Genomic DNA, 17,892 nt, shown 5'->3' with positions numbered 1-17,892 from the left:
TGGCTCGCCCCGCCCCTCCGCCCCGCCGGCGCAACCCTGGGGCGGTGCTGGCACCGAGGCGCGGCGGAGAACAGTAGCTCGCTCCGCCCGGCGCAGCCCCTACTCTTCCCCCCCGTCCCGCCGGGGCCGTGGTTTCGGCCGGAAGCGGAGGGCGGTGCTGGCGCCGAGCTCCGGCTGCGCTCTCCGGCGAACAATAGTGGAGTGCGGCGCGGGGCGGTTGGCGGTGCGAGTGGTGCGCGTTGGGAAGGGGGACGGTGCGGCGGCAGCTGCGGCTTGGGGGTCGGTGGCGGCGATGTGTTGGGCACGGGGAGGGCGCGAGGAGCTCGGGCAGAAGGACGGGACGGGGCTGCGAAGAAGGAGGGAGGGGTGAGCGGGTCGGGGGGGCGGTGAGAGGGGCTCGTTCCGCCGGGGCTCTGGGAGCACCGTGCGATGTGGCCGCCGCCCGCCGCGCCGCCTCTCGTGTTCTGAGAAGGAAACTTGGCCGGGACGGAACGGTCCTGCCCTACACGCTGCTGGGCTTGGGGGAGCAGTATATTGCCGGGGTGCTTGGAGTAACAGTCTTGCGCCTTGTTTCCTCCTTTTTCAGAGCACGATGAACGAGGAGCAGTTCGTCAACATCGACCTGGACGATGACAACGTGTGCAGCGTCTGCAAGCTGGGCACCGAGAAGGAGACGCTCTCGTTCTGCCACATCTGCTTCGAGCTGAACATCGAAGGTACAGTGTTAAAGGGGCTCCCGTTGTGCCACTGCCCTGGTGTGTGGAGCTGGGTGCAGACGGAGCTCGTTGAAAAGCTCCCGCAGAGCTTCGGAAAGTTGTGCGCGAGAAGTTTTCTTACTGACCAAATTAAGTTCCTTCCTGGTAACAGTAGGTTTTTGAGGCTTTCTAAAATAACACTTGCAAAGATGTGATCAGGTTTCAGCAGCTTCCGCAGACCTCTGGCGTCAGTTCAGGTGGAAAGCACCGTGCGCTCGGCCTTCGCTCGGCACTTCAGTCAGTGGTAGGGGAACTACAGATGGAACTCAGTTCAGCTGCGAATCTTATCGCATGATTTTCTTGGAATCAGATGAGTGTGTGATAGAAATTATCAGAGGTTTGGTTGTGTGCTTTCATAAGATGATACGTGCAACGTGATAAAACCAGATTCATCATCACAGCATGTTAAAGTGTCATATGGAATCGCAGAACTGTAGGGGTTGGGAGGGACCTCCAGAGATCATCTGGTCCAACCCACTGCTAAAGCACTTCCCTGTGGTTTATGAACTGTGAAGTAAGAGTTTTTGCCATTTTTAAAAGGCTGGCCTTGTAAGCATTGTTTCTGACCTCCAAAATTACATAGGTTCAGTAAAATGTTTTTCTGTACAGTTTTACAACTTGAAGCCTTGTTTATTGAATGAATTCATCTTGTTACTTTTAGTACATTAGAGATTTCCCATTTTTAAATCAAGTAAGCTCTTATGGTTTTTTCTTAAACATAAGCACCGTTACTTGATTTTTGGGTATTCCACTTACAGAAAGTGGTATTTGCCAATGCTGCAGGCATGTGACCACCTAGGCTAATCTAAACTGCTGAGGGCGATTGACTTTCAAGCTGTTTCATGAATGTTTCTGTTTTTTGGTGAGAGTAAGATTCAGTTTGTCTGATGTATGTGAGTACATTGAAACTTCTTACACCCAACTCTGATGGGACTGTGCTGTGATCTATGAGCATTGTGCCCGGTGGTCATGTTGTTTGTTCTGAATCTCAGGAACATAAGGCCATTATGGCTTTTTTTTTTTTTTTTTCCTTTTGCATAGCAATATTACAGTGTTAATATCTTGATCATTGCAAAATAAAAAATATTCTTTTTATCATTTTCTGATCATTCTGTCTTCTGTGCCCTATTTTGATAAGATGTTACTTTTATAGGCAGTGGAGCACTGTCTCTGTAAATGACTTTAAAATTTGTCTCTATAAGAATTTTCAGCTGATCCAATGTGTAAGCTGATTCTTTACCATATTCTATACCATATTCCCCCTACTTCTGGCATATCTGTTGCTTTCATCTCCTGTGTTATCCTATGATACAGACTATGATTTATATATATATATATATAGAACAGTAATTTTGTAACAGTTCTGGATAGGGAATTGAATGGATAATTCACTAACTCAGTTTATTATACTGGATGTTTTCTTATCAACTTGCCACTTGCATTTTAACAGACCTCGTATAACTACTTGTTGCTCAGAATCAAAGTTAAGTAAACTCTGTAAATGTACTATCCTAGACGTACAAGTATGGGTCGTTTTTGCTGATAGTTTCTTCTACTTTAAAATCATATTTAAAAATCCAAGCAATTAAAACACATCACAACTCTCATTTTGTTCAATTATTATTTTAAGTGAAATAGGATGTTATAGATATTCGTGCAACAGTTAGGGCTGCACTGAAGGATTGCTCCGTTTTAGTGTTGATGTGCACACCTACCTTCTCCCTCTGCGACATAGTTGCAACTAAGCATCTTGCAGGATGCTTACGTATTCCACTGTTTGCAGCAGCCTGTGGCAACTTTCACATATGAAATTCTGGAAGCAGTTTTCCCAATTTCCTTGTTTTAAATGGCATAGTATTCTAATGCTTTAATGGAAACAGGATTTTTTCACTGATTTCATTCCTGCCACCATCACTTACCTCAGAGCTCAGTCAGTTGTAAATCCAGGCACATGAAAATGAGCTAGCTTAAAGTTCAAGCTGCCCAAAGCAGACATCCTCAAAGGTACATAAACAAAACTTATTGTACAGAAAACTGTAGAAAAACTATTGTACAAAAGTCACAGCTAACTGCACATTATATATGAGTATTAGTGAATCTGTGTGTCTTCACATCTGTGAATTCAGCAGTTGTCAAAGTTTGTGTCGATGGTAATGTTCTAGATCAGTTAAGGAGGATGAATAATTAGAGCCAAGTAAAACAGGGAACACCCCAAATCTTTAATGACTCAACACACATCTTCCTGCCTTGTTATGGGCCTCAGCTGCTGTTTGTTTTTATATAGCTTTGTTTGGACAATAGATTGATAACGGTGCATGATTGAAATAAATATTCAAGTTCTTTTTCCAGTCATTTTATACAGAAGACTCCTGTACAGAAAGCTTTGTCTGCCTTAGCTAGATAATTGCTGAATTTCTGAACAAGAAAAATGTTTATGCTGTCATAAAACCTTTGTTTTTAATCAGAAATATTGTCTCTGTCATATTGAATACTAGACTTCTAATGCTTAAATGGAAGAGAAAAAAGGTGGCTTAAGACAGGGTGGTTCTTCTCAGTGTTTTTGTTAAGTCACGAAAACAACTGGTTTGAGTGCAGCTTGGAGTTCAGCTCTGCTGTCTATCACTGAATTTATTCAGGAGTGGTATTTGTGGATAATAGGGCCCATTTCTCTGAAAGCTTCCTGGAAGGGAACTTTTTTGGTAGCAAAACAAGAAGAAAAGGGCAAATGGGCATACACAATAAACAAGAAGCCAAGATGCAACTTTTAAACTTTCTCCTATTATGTTGTCAACTTTTCTTGAGGAACAGGGAGAAATTAAGGCAGAGGAGAGGCTAGCAGTGCTTTTGCTGATCTTCAGTCTAAATGTGGATGGACAGAAGGACAGTATTCTTGTCTGTCATGCTTTCACTGTCTGCTTAGCTGCTTTGAGGATTCGTTTGAGGAAGCTGAGTGGACTAAGCTAAGTGAAATCGGGTGATTTAACACGTTTTGTTGTTAACGTGATGTGTGAAGTTTTAAAGTACTTAAATATGAAATGCAAAGCTGAAATAACAGCACTTTGTTTTAAAATCCTAGGTAGGATTTAGAGTATATGGGTACTACAGATCTGCTGGGATTTGACATTGGCCTTTTGTATGCCTTCTGTAAGCAAAGTGGATGGAGATTGTTGTGTACTGTCTTGGTTTTGAGTAGGTGCAGTGTTAGTAATCTGTGACTGAAACAGGAAGTGTTTTAAATTCACGTGTAACAATTGTGTAAGTCAGGAAATAAGGCAGTGTATGTTAGTTGGAGGCTAGTTTTTTCTCAGGAGCCTTTTCATTTATGGTTTTAAAACTTGTAATATTCACAGTTCAGTTTTTATTATTTGTCATAGATGGCATGTTTATCTTACCCTGTTTTTATGCTGTGGCATATCTTAATGCAAAACTGTCTTAAAGTGTGTTAGTTTTCTGAAAATCAGCAGTGTGTAGTATGTGGGAAGATCTGATAGAACTGATTTTTACTTACGGATTTGCTTGACTGGTGCTGTTAATTGATCACTTGCTTCTGCTTCTGTTTAGAATTGAACAGCGGCTGAATGGTAAATGTTGAAAGTTGAAACCTAAACCTGGATTGCAGGCCTTCTAATGTGAAAGGTGGGATGGGGGAATAGATAACCCAGTAGTTGTGCTGATTAATGTTAAATATAGTTACATTTCCATTTCCCTTCCATGAAGGGCAGATAGACTCAGTATTTTAGGGAATTTCATCATAAGTTTTAGTGCATCCCAGTCTCAAGGTTGAGACAAAGATGCTATAAATTAATGTCTTGGTTGTTTGGTTTTTTTTTGTTTTGTTTTCCTTTCTGTTTTCCTTGTTTTCCTTTTTTTTTTTTTTTTTTTTTGCTAAGGTCTGTAAGGTCTTGTATAATATCCTTATTCTGTTTTCTCTGTTTTCATATTTGAAAAATGGGATTTCATTCTTAATAGTTTCACTTTTTTCCTTTTATTCTTTTCAGAAGAATATCTCACTGAAATGAAATAGATGGTAAAGTGTAGTTGAAAAGATTGGTAACTGTTCTACTTTCATTCTCTTCCAAAGTATTACACATCCTTTTTTATTTCCCCCCCCCCTCAATATTAATAACAGGAACTGAAATGCATTATTCTGGCAACAAAAGCTACAAACTTTCATCATTGTCCTTTGGGGCAGACAGATAAAATCTTGTGTTAAGGTAGTACTTGCTGTCCAGGGGTATGACTCATTTCTGCAAACTTGAATGGACTTGTAGAACTAGCTGCAGCTTCCAGTAAACCTCTTAACTATGAATTCAAGTCCAAACACATTTGGGGATGGTATTCTTAATCCATGAAGTGCCATATAAGTATTGCTGAGTAAGTTGAGCTGTATGGCTTGTTCTGAAACTATATTTTTGAATTTTTTAAGCTAGGGAAGTTCGTACATGTAAGCAAGTGACTTGAACAGTTAATCCTACTTACCTGGTGTTATCCAGAACACAGAAATGCTGTCTCATGGCTTTTGTTCTTTTCTAGGTGATCTGACTAGTCTTTCCTAAGGAAATGTGAGACACATCTAACATGGTGGTTCCTGTAATGAAGTTTTCAGCAGGATTAATTGGTTCATCTACTACAGCAGTAAAATTTTTTCTAGAAAGCATGAATTTCAGAAATTTGTTGAAAGACTGATTGGATCTATGTTTTATCTTATATGGGATATGTTTGCTATATGGTAAAGTATAAGCAAGCTGATAGAAATCTGGTAGGAGGTTTTTTGTCCCCACCTGATGTATGAAATGCGCTGGCTTTATCAAACGAAAGTGAAGAGAGAATTCTAATTTGCAAACAAGATAATATCTACCATTTGTTTTGTTTTGGAAGTTAATGAATGAATACCACTGGCATTTTTCCTTCCAGCTAATCTAGTAAATAGTAAGTTTTAATTCTGCAGTGAAATTGCATGAATACACTTAGAAAGTAGCACTTGGCTTTAAATCTTGTCACGCAGATATGTTGGAGATAAGTCTCTAATGATCACAATTCTCAGTGTTGGCAGAGTTGTGCAACTAAGAATAACAGTTTTCCTCCACCCCTAATCATTTAGATGTGAGGGTGACATGCTGTCACAGGTAGTCATGGGCTGGTTTTATTTAATGTATTTTGAAGAGGTCTTGGGGTAAGAACCCTCTTCTTTTAGCAGTCTGAATGATCTGACTAGTGGATAGACGTGAACATGTAATGTCTCGAAGCATTTCCTTCTGTGCTGCAGGTCCTAGCCCTGCACACAAGACAAATCAAAACTGAGCTTGTCTGATCTTAGTGTTTTGAATGGAGATGCAGTTGTTTAGAGGCTGCTTAAGCATCAGCATTTCAAGAGTAGTACTGTGTGCAGGCAAGGAGGACAGTTGAGGAGAGCAGTAAATGGAATGTTTCAGAAGTTCATAGTTGAAGCCAGAGCTCTTAAAGTAGGCAGCCACAGACTGAAACTCTTCACAACCTCTTTCTTGCTTACAGGATTACAGGAGAAGGTGTACGTGCTCATCAGAAATATTTCTAGAGGTAACTTTTTAGGATTGTGGATTGTGCCTGAACCACATTTTTCAGTGGCTGTGGAGGCAGTGTCTGACCAGCAAAAACTAAAGGTGTTATAATTCAGTCATCCACTTCATTGACTTTACCAGAACTGTACAAATCTATGTTATGAAGTGCATTTCTTCTTATTTTGCTACCCTTAATAACCATACGTACTTCATAAAATTATGGAATTTGTATGTATGATGGCCACTAGCATTTTGCAGTTTTCCTTTACCTATGGTCAGGTATAAATCTTACCAAGAAGAATTTGTAAATTCTTTAAAGAGATTTTAATGTGGCTTTAGTTAAGCAGTATTAAAGACTTGAAACAATTAGCTTTGTCTAGAACTATCCATGTTCATTTTAATTAATTCCATCTTAAATTGTGTGGGGTTTTTTATTTGTTTGTTTTTCTTCTTCAACTGTTCGGGCTAAGGCTGTTCACTGCTGCAAAATCAATTTGTTCCCAGCATCGCATTATAAATTGCTAAGAATGGAATGCAGGCTTTTCTTTAACATGGAGCTGCAAGACTGACTAAGGAGTATTTACAAACACAGCAACAAGCACAGGAAGATAAATTGATCTTTTTAAATGAATACATTTGTGAAGAAATGTGAAGTAGTCTCTCTGTTCAAGAGCATTCTTCCTGAATTGAACTTGTTTATTATAGTTATCTCCAAATCAATCTATTGTTCTAGCTAGCCTTGTTTATAAATATGAGCAAACATTTCAATTTCATGCTGTATCTTATTATGAAGAAGAGTTATGCATAGTTAGTCACATCATTGTTCTAGATGCGCTGTTTGCAAGGACAGAATAAGTCTTTGTAGACTTCGTCACTTCAAAAGAAAACTTGCAAACTGATTTATTTTCTAGTACAAATAACCTAGAATTCATGGAACTTGATCACACACCTAGTTCTCCCTCTTCTCTGCTAAGCTTACTCTTAAGAATGGCTGGAAATTAGAAAAATGTATGCTGTCTCATACATTGTTTGATTACAGATTTCTTTACAAAATTATTTTGCAGGAGTGGGTTAGAACTCAGTGTTGAGAATTACAGTGGCGTGGAGGGAGAGTTTCTTTCTTGCTTAGCGTACAAAGCAAAGTACTCAGTTTTTGGCCTGAACGCTGATCTCTTCAGTTCTTACCATACTCTCTTCTGTTCTTGGAAGTGCTGAGCGTACAAAGAGTACTGCTGAGAAAGGTGATATATAATACTCATATTTCACAGGTTATTGGAGTCAGAAATTGGTGGTAAGCACATTCTTTTATTGTTTGTCTTGAGGTTTGGCATCTGCCTCTGAAGCTTGTTCATTTGAATTGTCATCTATTGCATAATCTTGTTTCCTGATGGCATCTGTCTTGGACTACTTAGATATGGTCTTCTAGATGTACCACCCCCCTTTCTCCCCCAACACACACGCACTCTTAGGCCTTAGGTAAAACTTTCCTGCTCTGTAATTGTTGAGTTTTTGAGTATTTTGTTCTTTCTCTGATGAAACAAGTCTGAATGACAGAACATACTTGAACATAGTTTCTAATCCTATTCTTGGAAAGTAAGACAAGACAAACGTACATGTTCCTACAATATGGCAAAAAAATAAATATTAAAAAAAAAAAAAATTGATGATTCTGTGTGTGTGCTAACCTGAAAGACCAGCCAAAAGCTAAAAAGATTGAGATGAATTTTAGCAAATAGGAGAGTTGAGACAGAGCTGAAATCCTGTGAAAATTCACAAAACTGATAGGCAGTAACTGTACTTCCAAACTATGGTATTGCTTGTTGCAAAGTACGGAGGTCTTACTTTGTTTTTGTGTTGAATAAAGTAACTTCTTCTCTAAGACTAAATCAAAATGTAAAAGCCTAAGCAGTTGTGCTAGTCTGAAGGCATCTTTTAAACCAATTTTGGATGATTTCTTTTTCTTATTGTTTTGAAGAGTACCTGGATGGACCTGTTTAGTTATTCCAGTGCAACAAGAGAGGAGATTGGTTATACATTTTGGTGTGGGATTGGAGTTCTATTCTTGTACCTGTGTTCTATAATAATTTGTTCATTCTTCAGAAATAGTGACAACGTGGCTAATATTCTGTGGCTGATAAATAGTAACGTTTTGAAGTAAGCTTTTTTTCCTTCTGTAACAGGTGCGCCTGAAATTAGCAATGGTTATTACTGAAATCTGATAAAATAGATTTATTTCTTTGAGCTGTATGCCTGTGGAGTGGGAAAGTTAACAATACTTAGAACTCTTCTGAAAGATAACCTTATCAGTAGGAAAAAATGTTCAATTACTTTAAGCTCATGACTAAGACATGAAAATCAGATGGGCCCTTATAAATCCATTGTGCACTTTCTCTTCTTCTGTATGACTGATTCTTGTGCTTTTTCTGCTTTGTGTAGTCTTATACTCTCTGGGAAAGAAGAGCTCATGTCTAGAATATGCTTCAACTAGTAAATAATGCTGAGATTTTCAGTGACCTCAGGATTTTGTTTGTTTGGATTTTTTTTCTGTTGTTTTTATTCATACGGTAGTATTCTATCTTGCTGAATCTCAGATTCGCAGAAATAGATGAGTGTTTAACATCTACAGTGAAGATTAAATGTGTGAAGCCTAGAACCTGATGTGCGTCTTCTTATCCAACTGCATTTCTACCCTAGGATTTGCTATACGTTCAAATAGAATTTTCTCAGGTTTGTCAGCGTGTAATCCAGACTGCAGTTCTCTTCCTTTATCTTCTGAACTCTTCAGCATTTTATTTTAGAATATTTGTTCATTGTACTTCTATTTCCTGTTTGTTGTCTTTCTGCTGCTTAATAAAATAAGATACCGTAGTATATCCCAGTGGAATCAATTACTAGCCTTTCCTAATTTATTTTCATATATTTACTGTTTAACCTGTGTAGATCTTTATGTCCAAAAATTAAACTATAAAAGCATTTTAGGGAACTTCATAAATATTGTTCTTTAATGAAGATGAGAACTTTTTTCTGGACAAATGGCGTGTTACCCTTAATGTGATATTCAATTCTTTTTTAATCAATTTTTTAATTAGCATTATTTTTAGTGAAGCTGCAGCATTCTGTCACTTGTGCAGGTGGTTTGTGTAATTGCCTCAGAAGTGATAGAATGTATAGATGAGGGAGTGTAGTCTGACCTGCTTCTTCAAACATGTCAGATAGGGGACCTAACTGCAGGAGGCCATTTCTGTTGAACTAGCTTTAGGAATCTTTCATTGAATTTCCATGGTTCTGTGTTTCTATTTTTAATAGAAACTGTGGCAGTCCTTACACCAGTTTTGCAGGGCTGGCAAAGATGCAGGGAAGAGTGGAAAGAAGTAAAAATTTGGTGATTGTGTTTGATTATTTTATTTATTATTAGTTTTGAGTCGGGAGAAGACTGATGTCCCAGAAGTATTGCATGTGGCAGTACCTGTGAAAAGCCAGAACACAGTGCAAAACTGTATCCCAAACCTTGCTAACTGTGCTAACTCAAGTTTCCTCTCCTCCTTTTTGCCAGATCTTAAGTATTTGGCCTGTCCTGTCATCAGAAGATAGTGGCTTCATTTTTTAAACTTATATGAAATTGTTAAGTGAACTCCTCAGAGTTACTGTATGGGAAATTGCACAAGGCTGTGGTCTTTTTTTTCCAGCCAGTCTATTCAAGTTTTCTTTAATTTCAAAAAGGAGAAGAAATTTACAAGGAGGAAAAAAAAGGGTAAAACAGATAGCATTGAAAAGGATTAGTCTTAGTTTTTATAGGCTTGGAAATGTTGCGAAGATACAACTTTAATTGACAGTATTGTTCCTTTATGGATTAGAGATTTCAGAGTTTACATGATATTAGGTCAGTTAAGCAGACTTGTTATATTTGAATTATTCTAGTAAGCCATGAAGCCAAATGTCTTTCTTGTTTGCACTAGAAATGAATGCTTTGTTTTTGTTTGCTTTTAATGTCTCTGTGGAGACAGAGAGGGGGAAATAGCCATTGCAAGCAGACAGACCATGTCGACCTTAAGTTAGTAGACGTTTATTTGCTGGAGGGAATTGAAAGATATTTTGAGGTGCTGGGTAAGAATCTTGGTTTAATCCCCATGAAGAGGACATCTGTCTTTGTATTTCTTTCTTAAAAGCTATCTCTGGTTAGGGTTCATTTTAATATTTAGTTCCTGGATAGCAGGAGTGTCTGTTCTCATGACTTCATCTTTATCCTCTGCTGCTGAGGATAAAGCATTGTTTTTCAGTATTGTTATTTTGCCCCATAAATTGTATGTGCACTCATACAAACTTAACACAAGTTATCATTTTTTAATTGTTTGGGATGGGATGGGCTTTTAGTTCATAACAAGAATTTAAGGTGTAATGTAAAATTTGTTGTAATGAGTAGCTTTTCATTAATTTCTCTTTAAAATCATTTATCATATCTTGTTGCATTTCAAGGTTTTCACTTCTGTGTAGCTTTTTTATGTGTTAAGGAGTAAAATGGTGGCAGCTCACCCAGCTTAAAAGATCAAATTATATTTTCATATGTTGATTATAAATATTTTGACTTCAGCAGGCATTGAGCATTTTCAGCCAGCAGTTCACAGGCTAGTTTTTGATTGTCTGTAATCAGGAACTTGTGTTACAGATTTTAATTTTTTTGTTAATTTTGGGAATCTCCCAAGTAGCTTATTTGATTGAGATAAAAGTCTAACTGCTCAGTATTCTAGACTTGGGTTTTGAATCTACTGTGTAGTGAGTCTGAATAAGTTATCTGCTGAAGCTGCAGAAAATAATTTGGTACTGGAGTGCTATTTACTTTATGAAATAGTTATTTCTCATGCCATCTTCACTTATTGACTGTCAGTCTTCATAGATTGTGTTCCTTTTTAACATGTTAATCACTATTAATTTCTTTGATGTGTGAGTAGGTTACCTGCTGTGGCTATTTGAGTAATCTTTAAGAGAGGACAATCAAAGAGAACAAGTAACCATCTTACACAAAATTAATTTCAGGATGATTTCAGATGATTTCATGTTGGCAAGTGTTGGCAGTGTTAGAACAAATTTCTCTAGCTCAGCTACAGGCTTATAGTAATGCGAAATAATAAACTATGACTGAAGTCTACATTGTTTGACCCCTCGAATGATACAAACTTGCACACTGCAATATCCAAACAGATGGCTTAAAGCATTATGTGTGGAAGATGGGGGCACAAGTGACTGTTATCAGAATGTTCTTCAGTATTGTTCCAAAGAAATGTCTGATATGTAGTTGGAATCATTTAGGACAGATTATATGTCTTTATAGCTTTATGTATAGCTTTCGTGTAATATGTATACAGAGTTGGCAGCTTGCTTCACCTCTGTTATTGCATGAGAGGCATGTGGAGGTAATCTATAATTCCTGCACTAGAGATTACTGTGTGCAAAATACTTTGTGTGTGATAGATTTGAGACGAGTAGAATTTTAGATCATTTCAGACTATCACATATCCTGCTTTACTTCAGTGATTAGACTATTAATATGAACGCATCAGTTAACAGTTTATTTTCTTGGTTAATTACAAGAAGAGACTTGAAAAAAAAAATTCTGAATATACAGTAATTAAAGTTTTTTTTATTGTGTCTTTGCAGGAGTACCAAAGTCAGATCTTCTACATACAAGATCTTTAAGGGGACACAGAGACTGCTTTGAAAAATTCCATTTAATTGCAAATCAGGACTGCCCACGTTCAAAGCTCTCTAGAAGCCCATATGCAGAAGTAAAAAGTATCTTGAGCAAAAAAATTAACTGGATCATACAGTATGCACAAAACAAGGATATAGACTCCGATACTGAAAGCTCAAAAACATCCCAACACCCGCTTTTTAACTTGAGACATCAGACTGATAGAAAATTGCTCCCACAGTTTGACTCTCCAGTACCTAGATACTCTGCAAAATGGATAGATGGAAATTCTGGAAGCATCTCAAACTGCTCACAAAGTCTGTTAGAACAAAGCGAACCCACTGATTTCAGACTTGGTATGTTACAAGAAGCAGGTGCTACGTTCTGTTGCAGCAGTGTCTTGTGGTCCAATCGCAGCCAAGCCCAGAAAACTGAAAAAGCTGAAACTGATTCTCTCACCAGTGTTCACAGAAGGCATCCTCATTACAGCAGGGAGGAATGTAAGTGTATTGCTATCTAAATGCAACATAGCAAGCAAGGGGCATCCTCTGAAATATCTGTTGATCACTTAGTGTTCCCACAGGGCGTTAATTAACAGCCTGAAATGCAGCTTTTAACGGTTTGGAGTCTCTGTAAAATCTGTGAATAAGGTGACTGCACAGCTAAGCAGATGGGGGGAGGAGGGAAGTAATTGTGCCAATTACTAAACTGAAATCAGTGTGTCAGGTATCTTGAGTTAACTTTTGCACAGAGACACTCTAAACAGTAGAAGAAATTAAAGGTGAAGTAACAGAGCAAATCTGTGAAGCAACATACAGAGTTAAATGTTGCAATAGCAGCGGACTCTGAAGGCTCTCATGCTGCCATATCATCTCAAACACTGTAGAGTAGACCTGGTGATTCTTGTGGTAACTGTGGTGACGTTGAAAGCAGCAGAAAATTAATTTTCCTGTTATTTTCTCTAGAAAAGTCTTCAGAAAGTAGTTGGAAAGTGCTTCTGAATTTCAAAAGATATGAGAGAGATGAAAAAGATCATAAAAAGTTCAGTGGAAAAATTAGGTAACAGGAAAAGAAGGCAACGGTAGAACTCAGAATATCAGAAGAGTGAGAAAAGGAGATGCTGTAAAAAAAAAAAAAAAAAAAAAAAAAATTGGGTTCAGTTTCTTTAGATTCCTATTTTTAATGAACTAACAAAACTCATCCTTGCAGAGTTTGGTTATTCTTCATTATTTACAAGAAGATTTTAACTGCTGCATGATGTTTCATATTGCATTTGTAATGAATTAGTAGTCTTAAAGCCATAAATCAAAACAGATGTGTTGTGCTGTTTGACCACCTGTCTTCTGGAGTCGTAAATTGGGATTAAATACATCAGGGCAGAAGTTAACAGAGGAATTATGAAAGCTTGACCTGGTTTATGGAATTATCTAACTGCATTTAGTCACTTGGAATTTATCTCTCTGATTTCAAGACACGGGAATATAAAGCTTTTTTAAGCATGATAGCAGATTTATTTTTCTTTTCCCTATTTATTATGACTACATAATGCATTATTAAGACATTTTTGCTTTATAATATAAGTAATCTTTTTGCAGTATTTAGCTCTTCTGCCTTGAATGATGCTCATTTGAAGACTGGTGCTTACCTAAAGTTTAGAGAAAAGTCTAGTCAGGCTATCTATACCAAAATTAGGCAACATAACTGATATATCCTCATATACACACTGATAAGGGCTAATGTGTCCTGATATACACACAAGGGTAATGTGTGAACCTACCTACTTGCTATAGCTGATGAAATGTTAATGAAAACAGTGAAGTAGAAAGTAACTTCTTAAGGATGGGTGTAGGAAGAAGAAGATTTCTTGTGTTTTTACTTATGGATTTATTTATTAAGCTATTGATTAACATATTACATCTTATCAGGGTTTTCATGGAACTTAAGAAGTCTTAACTTTTAAAGGATAGTAAGATGTGAGAGAGGAATTTCTATTGATAGCTGAAAGGAGTACTACTGTAGTTGGCTGTCAGTGGAGGCTAGTGGATCTGCTTCCCTAAGACTTCCATAAGTGGCCTTATGTCTTGAGTAACAACAAATTGGCTCTTGTAGTTGCTATGACATCTTTAATTTGACAATAGCAACATAAAGTTAATGCCCCATAACTGCAAGATGTGAGAAAGGTTGGAAGAGAAACCATAGGGAAATAGAACAGTCTTTGGGGTAAGTAAAAGTCAGCCTCATCAGAACAAAGTTTAACAACATAAAAACTTCTTGCATTCAGAAATCCCTGAGCAAAAGTTGTTACTGCAGCATGTTTCTTTTTCCTTAGTCTCCATGTGACATTGTTTTGCCAGGCTGCACTATTTGGGGTGGGAGGCTGAAGGGTTTACAAGGTATTAAAGTCTGTTTCAGTGTCCTGTAACCAGTGTCCTGGTGATCACTGTCATCAGTTTCTGCCATTCTGTCCAGTTCATCACACAACAGAAGTGGCACCAAACTCTTCCCACATCATCTGGGTTGAGGACAGTGCTTCCCTATTCACTACTGTTGACTCAGATCTGCATAGAAGACTTCCAGAATTCTCTGCATTGAGGTTTAATACACATTTTCTCTGAAGATAAGCAGTGTGTGCTTGTAAAGTGAGATGTAAGAGGGGGCTTATGAATGATGCAGAGGATCTTTTAGTTCTCTAATTCAGGAAGATGAGAAGTAAGCCTTTTATATGTTGGTCTTTGCTTGCATCAAACTGAGGTTTTTCTTCATCAGCTGTCACTGAGTTACTCTGTGGAAACATTATTTCTATGTTATGGATTTCTATATTATGGAGACATTATTTCTGTATGCCAAAAACACAGAACTTTCTAGGCAATCAATGTAGTTATGCGCTGAAAATTCTGTCCAGGAGGGATTTCCTATGGACTTCAAAATAAATAAAATAAATAAAATAGCAGGACTTGCTTCAGTATTGGCTGCTTGACATCAGCTGAACAGATGTATTTGCAGGGGTCAGAGTGTGGAAAACATGTTATGCTGTCAGAAGTTCTCATAGAAGTGTTAAAAGGGGGCAGGCAGTCTACAAACAATTCTGATTCTGGGCATTTCTATTTTGAGTGCTTGATTCGACATTGAGGAAAGGACTTTCCTATGGAATTGAAATCTATGTCAATGTCAGGAGACACTTTTCAAGTTTTCTAGAATGTATTAATGAACAGTGCTGCCTCTGATTTACTGTCATGCAACAATTGATTATTAGGTTGCAAATTAAAAAAAAAAAAAAAAAAAAAGAAGACAAAAAGGCAATCTGTTTAGAGGTGTTCGTGTTATTTTTGTAGAAGTGATAACTGATTTTATTGTTACAGTGAATGCAATGACTCCTGGAGAGTTAAAGCAGCTGACTGAAAAACTGCTCAAGCAAATCCAGGGTGAGAAATTTTCAGTACTCTTTGTTTTGGTTTTGTACTGCTTTGTAATAAAGAATCTTCTATTAAAAAAAAAAAAAAAAAAGTGAAGGCTTTACTGTCAGCTAAATTTTGAACTAAAATCTCTTTGCACCTTGTTCCACATGCGAGAAACTTCAGTGCTTCTATTATGTAACCTTCTTGAGTGACACAAACTTGCACATAATGTGCGTTTTCTTTAATTTTTTTAACTGGATTCAGCTTCGTTTCAAGTTACAAACTGATCCACCTTGGCTCAGGTCCCCTAAAACATAACTGGTGATTCTGTTTAATATACAGTGCATATACCAGGCTGTGCTGAAGCTTGTTCTAGTGTGTGAGCTCACTTCATTATTAAGAAGGCACAGATATTTATGTTCACCATTGCTTCTTAACTCTGTAATAAAAGTACAGCGACCAAATGCATTAACCTAATAATTAATGTTCTTGCAGATGTATTTGAGGAACTGACGCAACAAGTCCAAGAAAAGGACTCACTGGCTTCAGAACTGAATGTCCGTCATATTGCTATAGAGCAGCTGCTGAAGAACTGCTCCAAATTGCCATGTCTACAAATGGGACGCGCGGGAATGAAATCAAATGTCCCCATATGATGGGGATACAGCTCATATCCCCTGTAGAGCTTACTTTCCCTGGTGGCTTTGATAACCATTAAATACAGCTGCACAGATATTTAGAAGCTTTTGAGGAAACTCAGGCAGCTTGCTCTTTGCATTCCTAATCCATATAAAGTCTTCAGCCACTTCGGTTTTAAGAAAACACACAAATATTGTAGGTATTTAAACCTATTATAATGGGGTTTATTCCCATCCTGGGTTTGTTTTTGCCCATAATGATGCATGAACCTTGAACCAAATTTTGTGTTCTGTTGATAATAAAATTGTTTCTAACAAAGAACGACCTGAACCTGCCCATTCCATACAGAAGTAAATCTGCCTACTTCATACAGAGGAGGAATAAAAAACTGAGTTTTGATCAGATTTGATCATGTTACATCAAAGAGAGCTTTAACAGGAGAACAGTATTAATGAAACTCATGTCTTATTTATTATGAGCAATATTTTTATTGAGATTTTGTACTAAATAATGCTATTTTAGATACTTTTCCAAATCTCTTTATAAAATGTCTAAACTACTCTGTGTAAAGTTTATGCCTTGTGTATGATTGTTTATCCTTTTTCAGGTCTGTATCTTTCATGATACAATGTTTAAGAGAAAAAAAAAAAAGCGAACTCAAACCTTATTTCCCAAAGAGATGAATTTCACTTCTTTAAAAAAAAAAAAAAAGTGGTGGTGCATCACCTATTTTTATCAAATTTGTAACTGAAAAATTTGTTTCATGAGAGGTTTAAAAAAAAAAAGAAAAGCACAGCACTTCATAATACAATCCATACTTAGGATTTAATGCATAGAAGTTGTTTTGTATGTGTGAAATTTTCAATGCTGAAAAAGATGACTTCAAGAAATTAAATAAATTTGTAATACTGCATTACTCTCGTGACTTTTTATTTTCATGAATTTGTATCTGTGATGTTTGTATTTCAGAATCAGAACACCAGTAATGACACATTGTAAAACAGAATAGTCTGCTTTTTTGAGAACTTGTATTGGTCAATCATATTGAAAAGTTCTAGTTAATGTTTATTGAAATAACTGTAGAGCTGCATTTACGTAACTGAAAATGACAGCTTTGCACTGGAAAAGTAAGGGGTGGTGGGAGAAACTTTATTCTCCCTAAAGTTCATCTGTGTGCTCTCTGTTTTTTTAATTATTTCAGATAAAAAGTGAAAGTTACGCAGAATGACTAGCAAGAGGAAAGATTTAAGTTTGGTTTTAAAGTAAAACTGCAAATTAGCTTAAGTTCAGTTTTTCCATCATCCTACCTGACATCTGAACCATGTAGAACAGATATTTATGTATTTATCTATCAGAATGCAGTTGTTAAAAGGCATTCTGAGCGGTGTGAAAGTGTGCAGGACCAGGACTTGAGCTCATCTGTCTCTGGATATTTTGTGGTGTTTAGGAAGGGAAAATAGTGATAGTGTTGTATTGCTTGCAAGTACAAGTGGGTGTATAAGTAAATGTGCAGAAGGTAATCCCTGATTTTGGCTGTCAGAAGATGTATTAATAAATATAAGTGTGGATATTAATCCAATATGAAAATAACTGCAAATCATAGGATCATAGAACTGCTCAGGTTGGAAAAGACCTTAGAGATCATCCAGTCCAACCACAACCTAACCATACTACCCTAACTAACAACCCTCCACTAAATCATGTCTGTGAGCACCGCATCCAAACGGTTTTTAAACACATCCAGGGATGGTGACTCAACCACCCCCCTGGGGAGCCTATCTCAGTGTTTAGAGAGCTTATCCCAGTGCATAATATAAGGTGAGTGGAGAAATGCCATCATTGCTTACGTCCATGAAAATGATCATAATTCAGCCTATTGT

General features: G+C 37.4%; 1 protein-coding gene across 3 annotated transcripts; it reads left to right on the top strand.

Annotated features, from left to right (window-relative positions):
* Positions 1 to 85: 85 nt before the first annotated feature.
* Positions 86 to 16,925, top strand: C1H21orf91 (chromosome 1 C21orf91 homolog). Of its 3 annotated transcripts, none has more exons than XM_031612519.2 (5): positions 86 to 232; positions 587 to 716; positions 11,945 to 12,478; positions 15,338 to 15,400; positions 15,869 to 16,925. In XM_031612519.2, the coding sequence occupies exons 2-5, from the start codon at positions 593 to 595 to the stop codon at positions 16,027 to 16,029; spliced, it is 882 nt and encodes a 293-aa protein (XP_031468379.1). In that variant the 5' UTR covers positions 86 to 232; positions 587 to 592; the 3' UTR covers positions 16,030 to 16,925. The 3 variants fall into 3 exon arrangements, with proteins under 3 accessions (XP_031468379.1, XP_031468380.1, XP_031468377.1); XM_031612520.2 differs by having other exon boundaries at positions 97 to 223; XM_031612517.2 differs by having other exon boundaries at positions 136 to 279.
* Positions 16,926 to 17,892: the final 967 nt, after the last annotated feature.

This window comes from Phasianus colchicus, chromosome 1 (assembly GCF_987193195.1).
Source record: "Phasianus colchicus chromosome 1, bPhaCol1.hap1.1, whole genome shotgun sequence".
Taxonomy (NCBI): Eukaryota; Metazoa; Chordata; class Aves; order Galliformes; family Phasianidae; genus Phasianus; species Phasianus colchicus.
The sequence above is the reverse complement of the archived record's forward strand: the minus strand, read 5'-3'. Positions and strand labels throughout refer to the sequence as shown.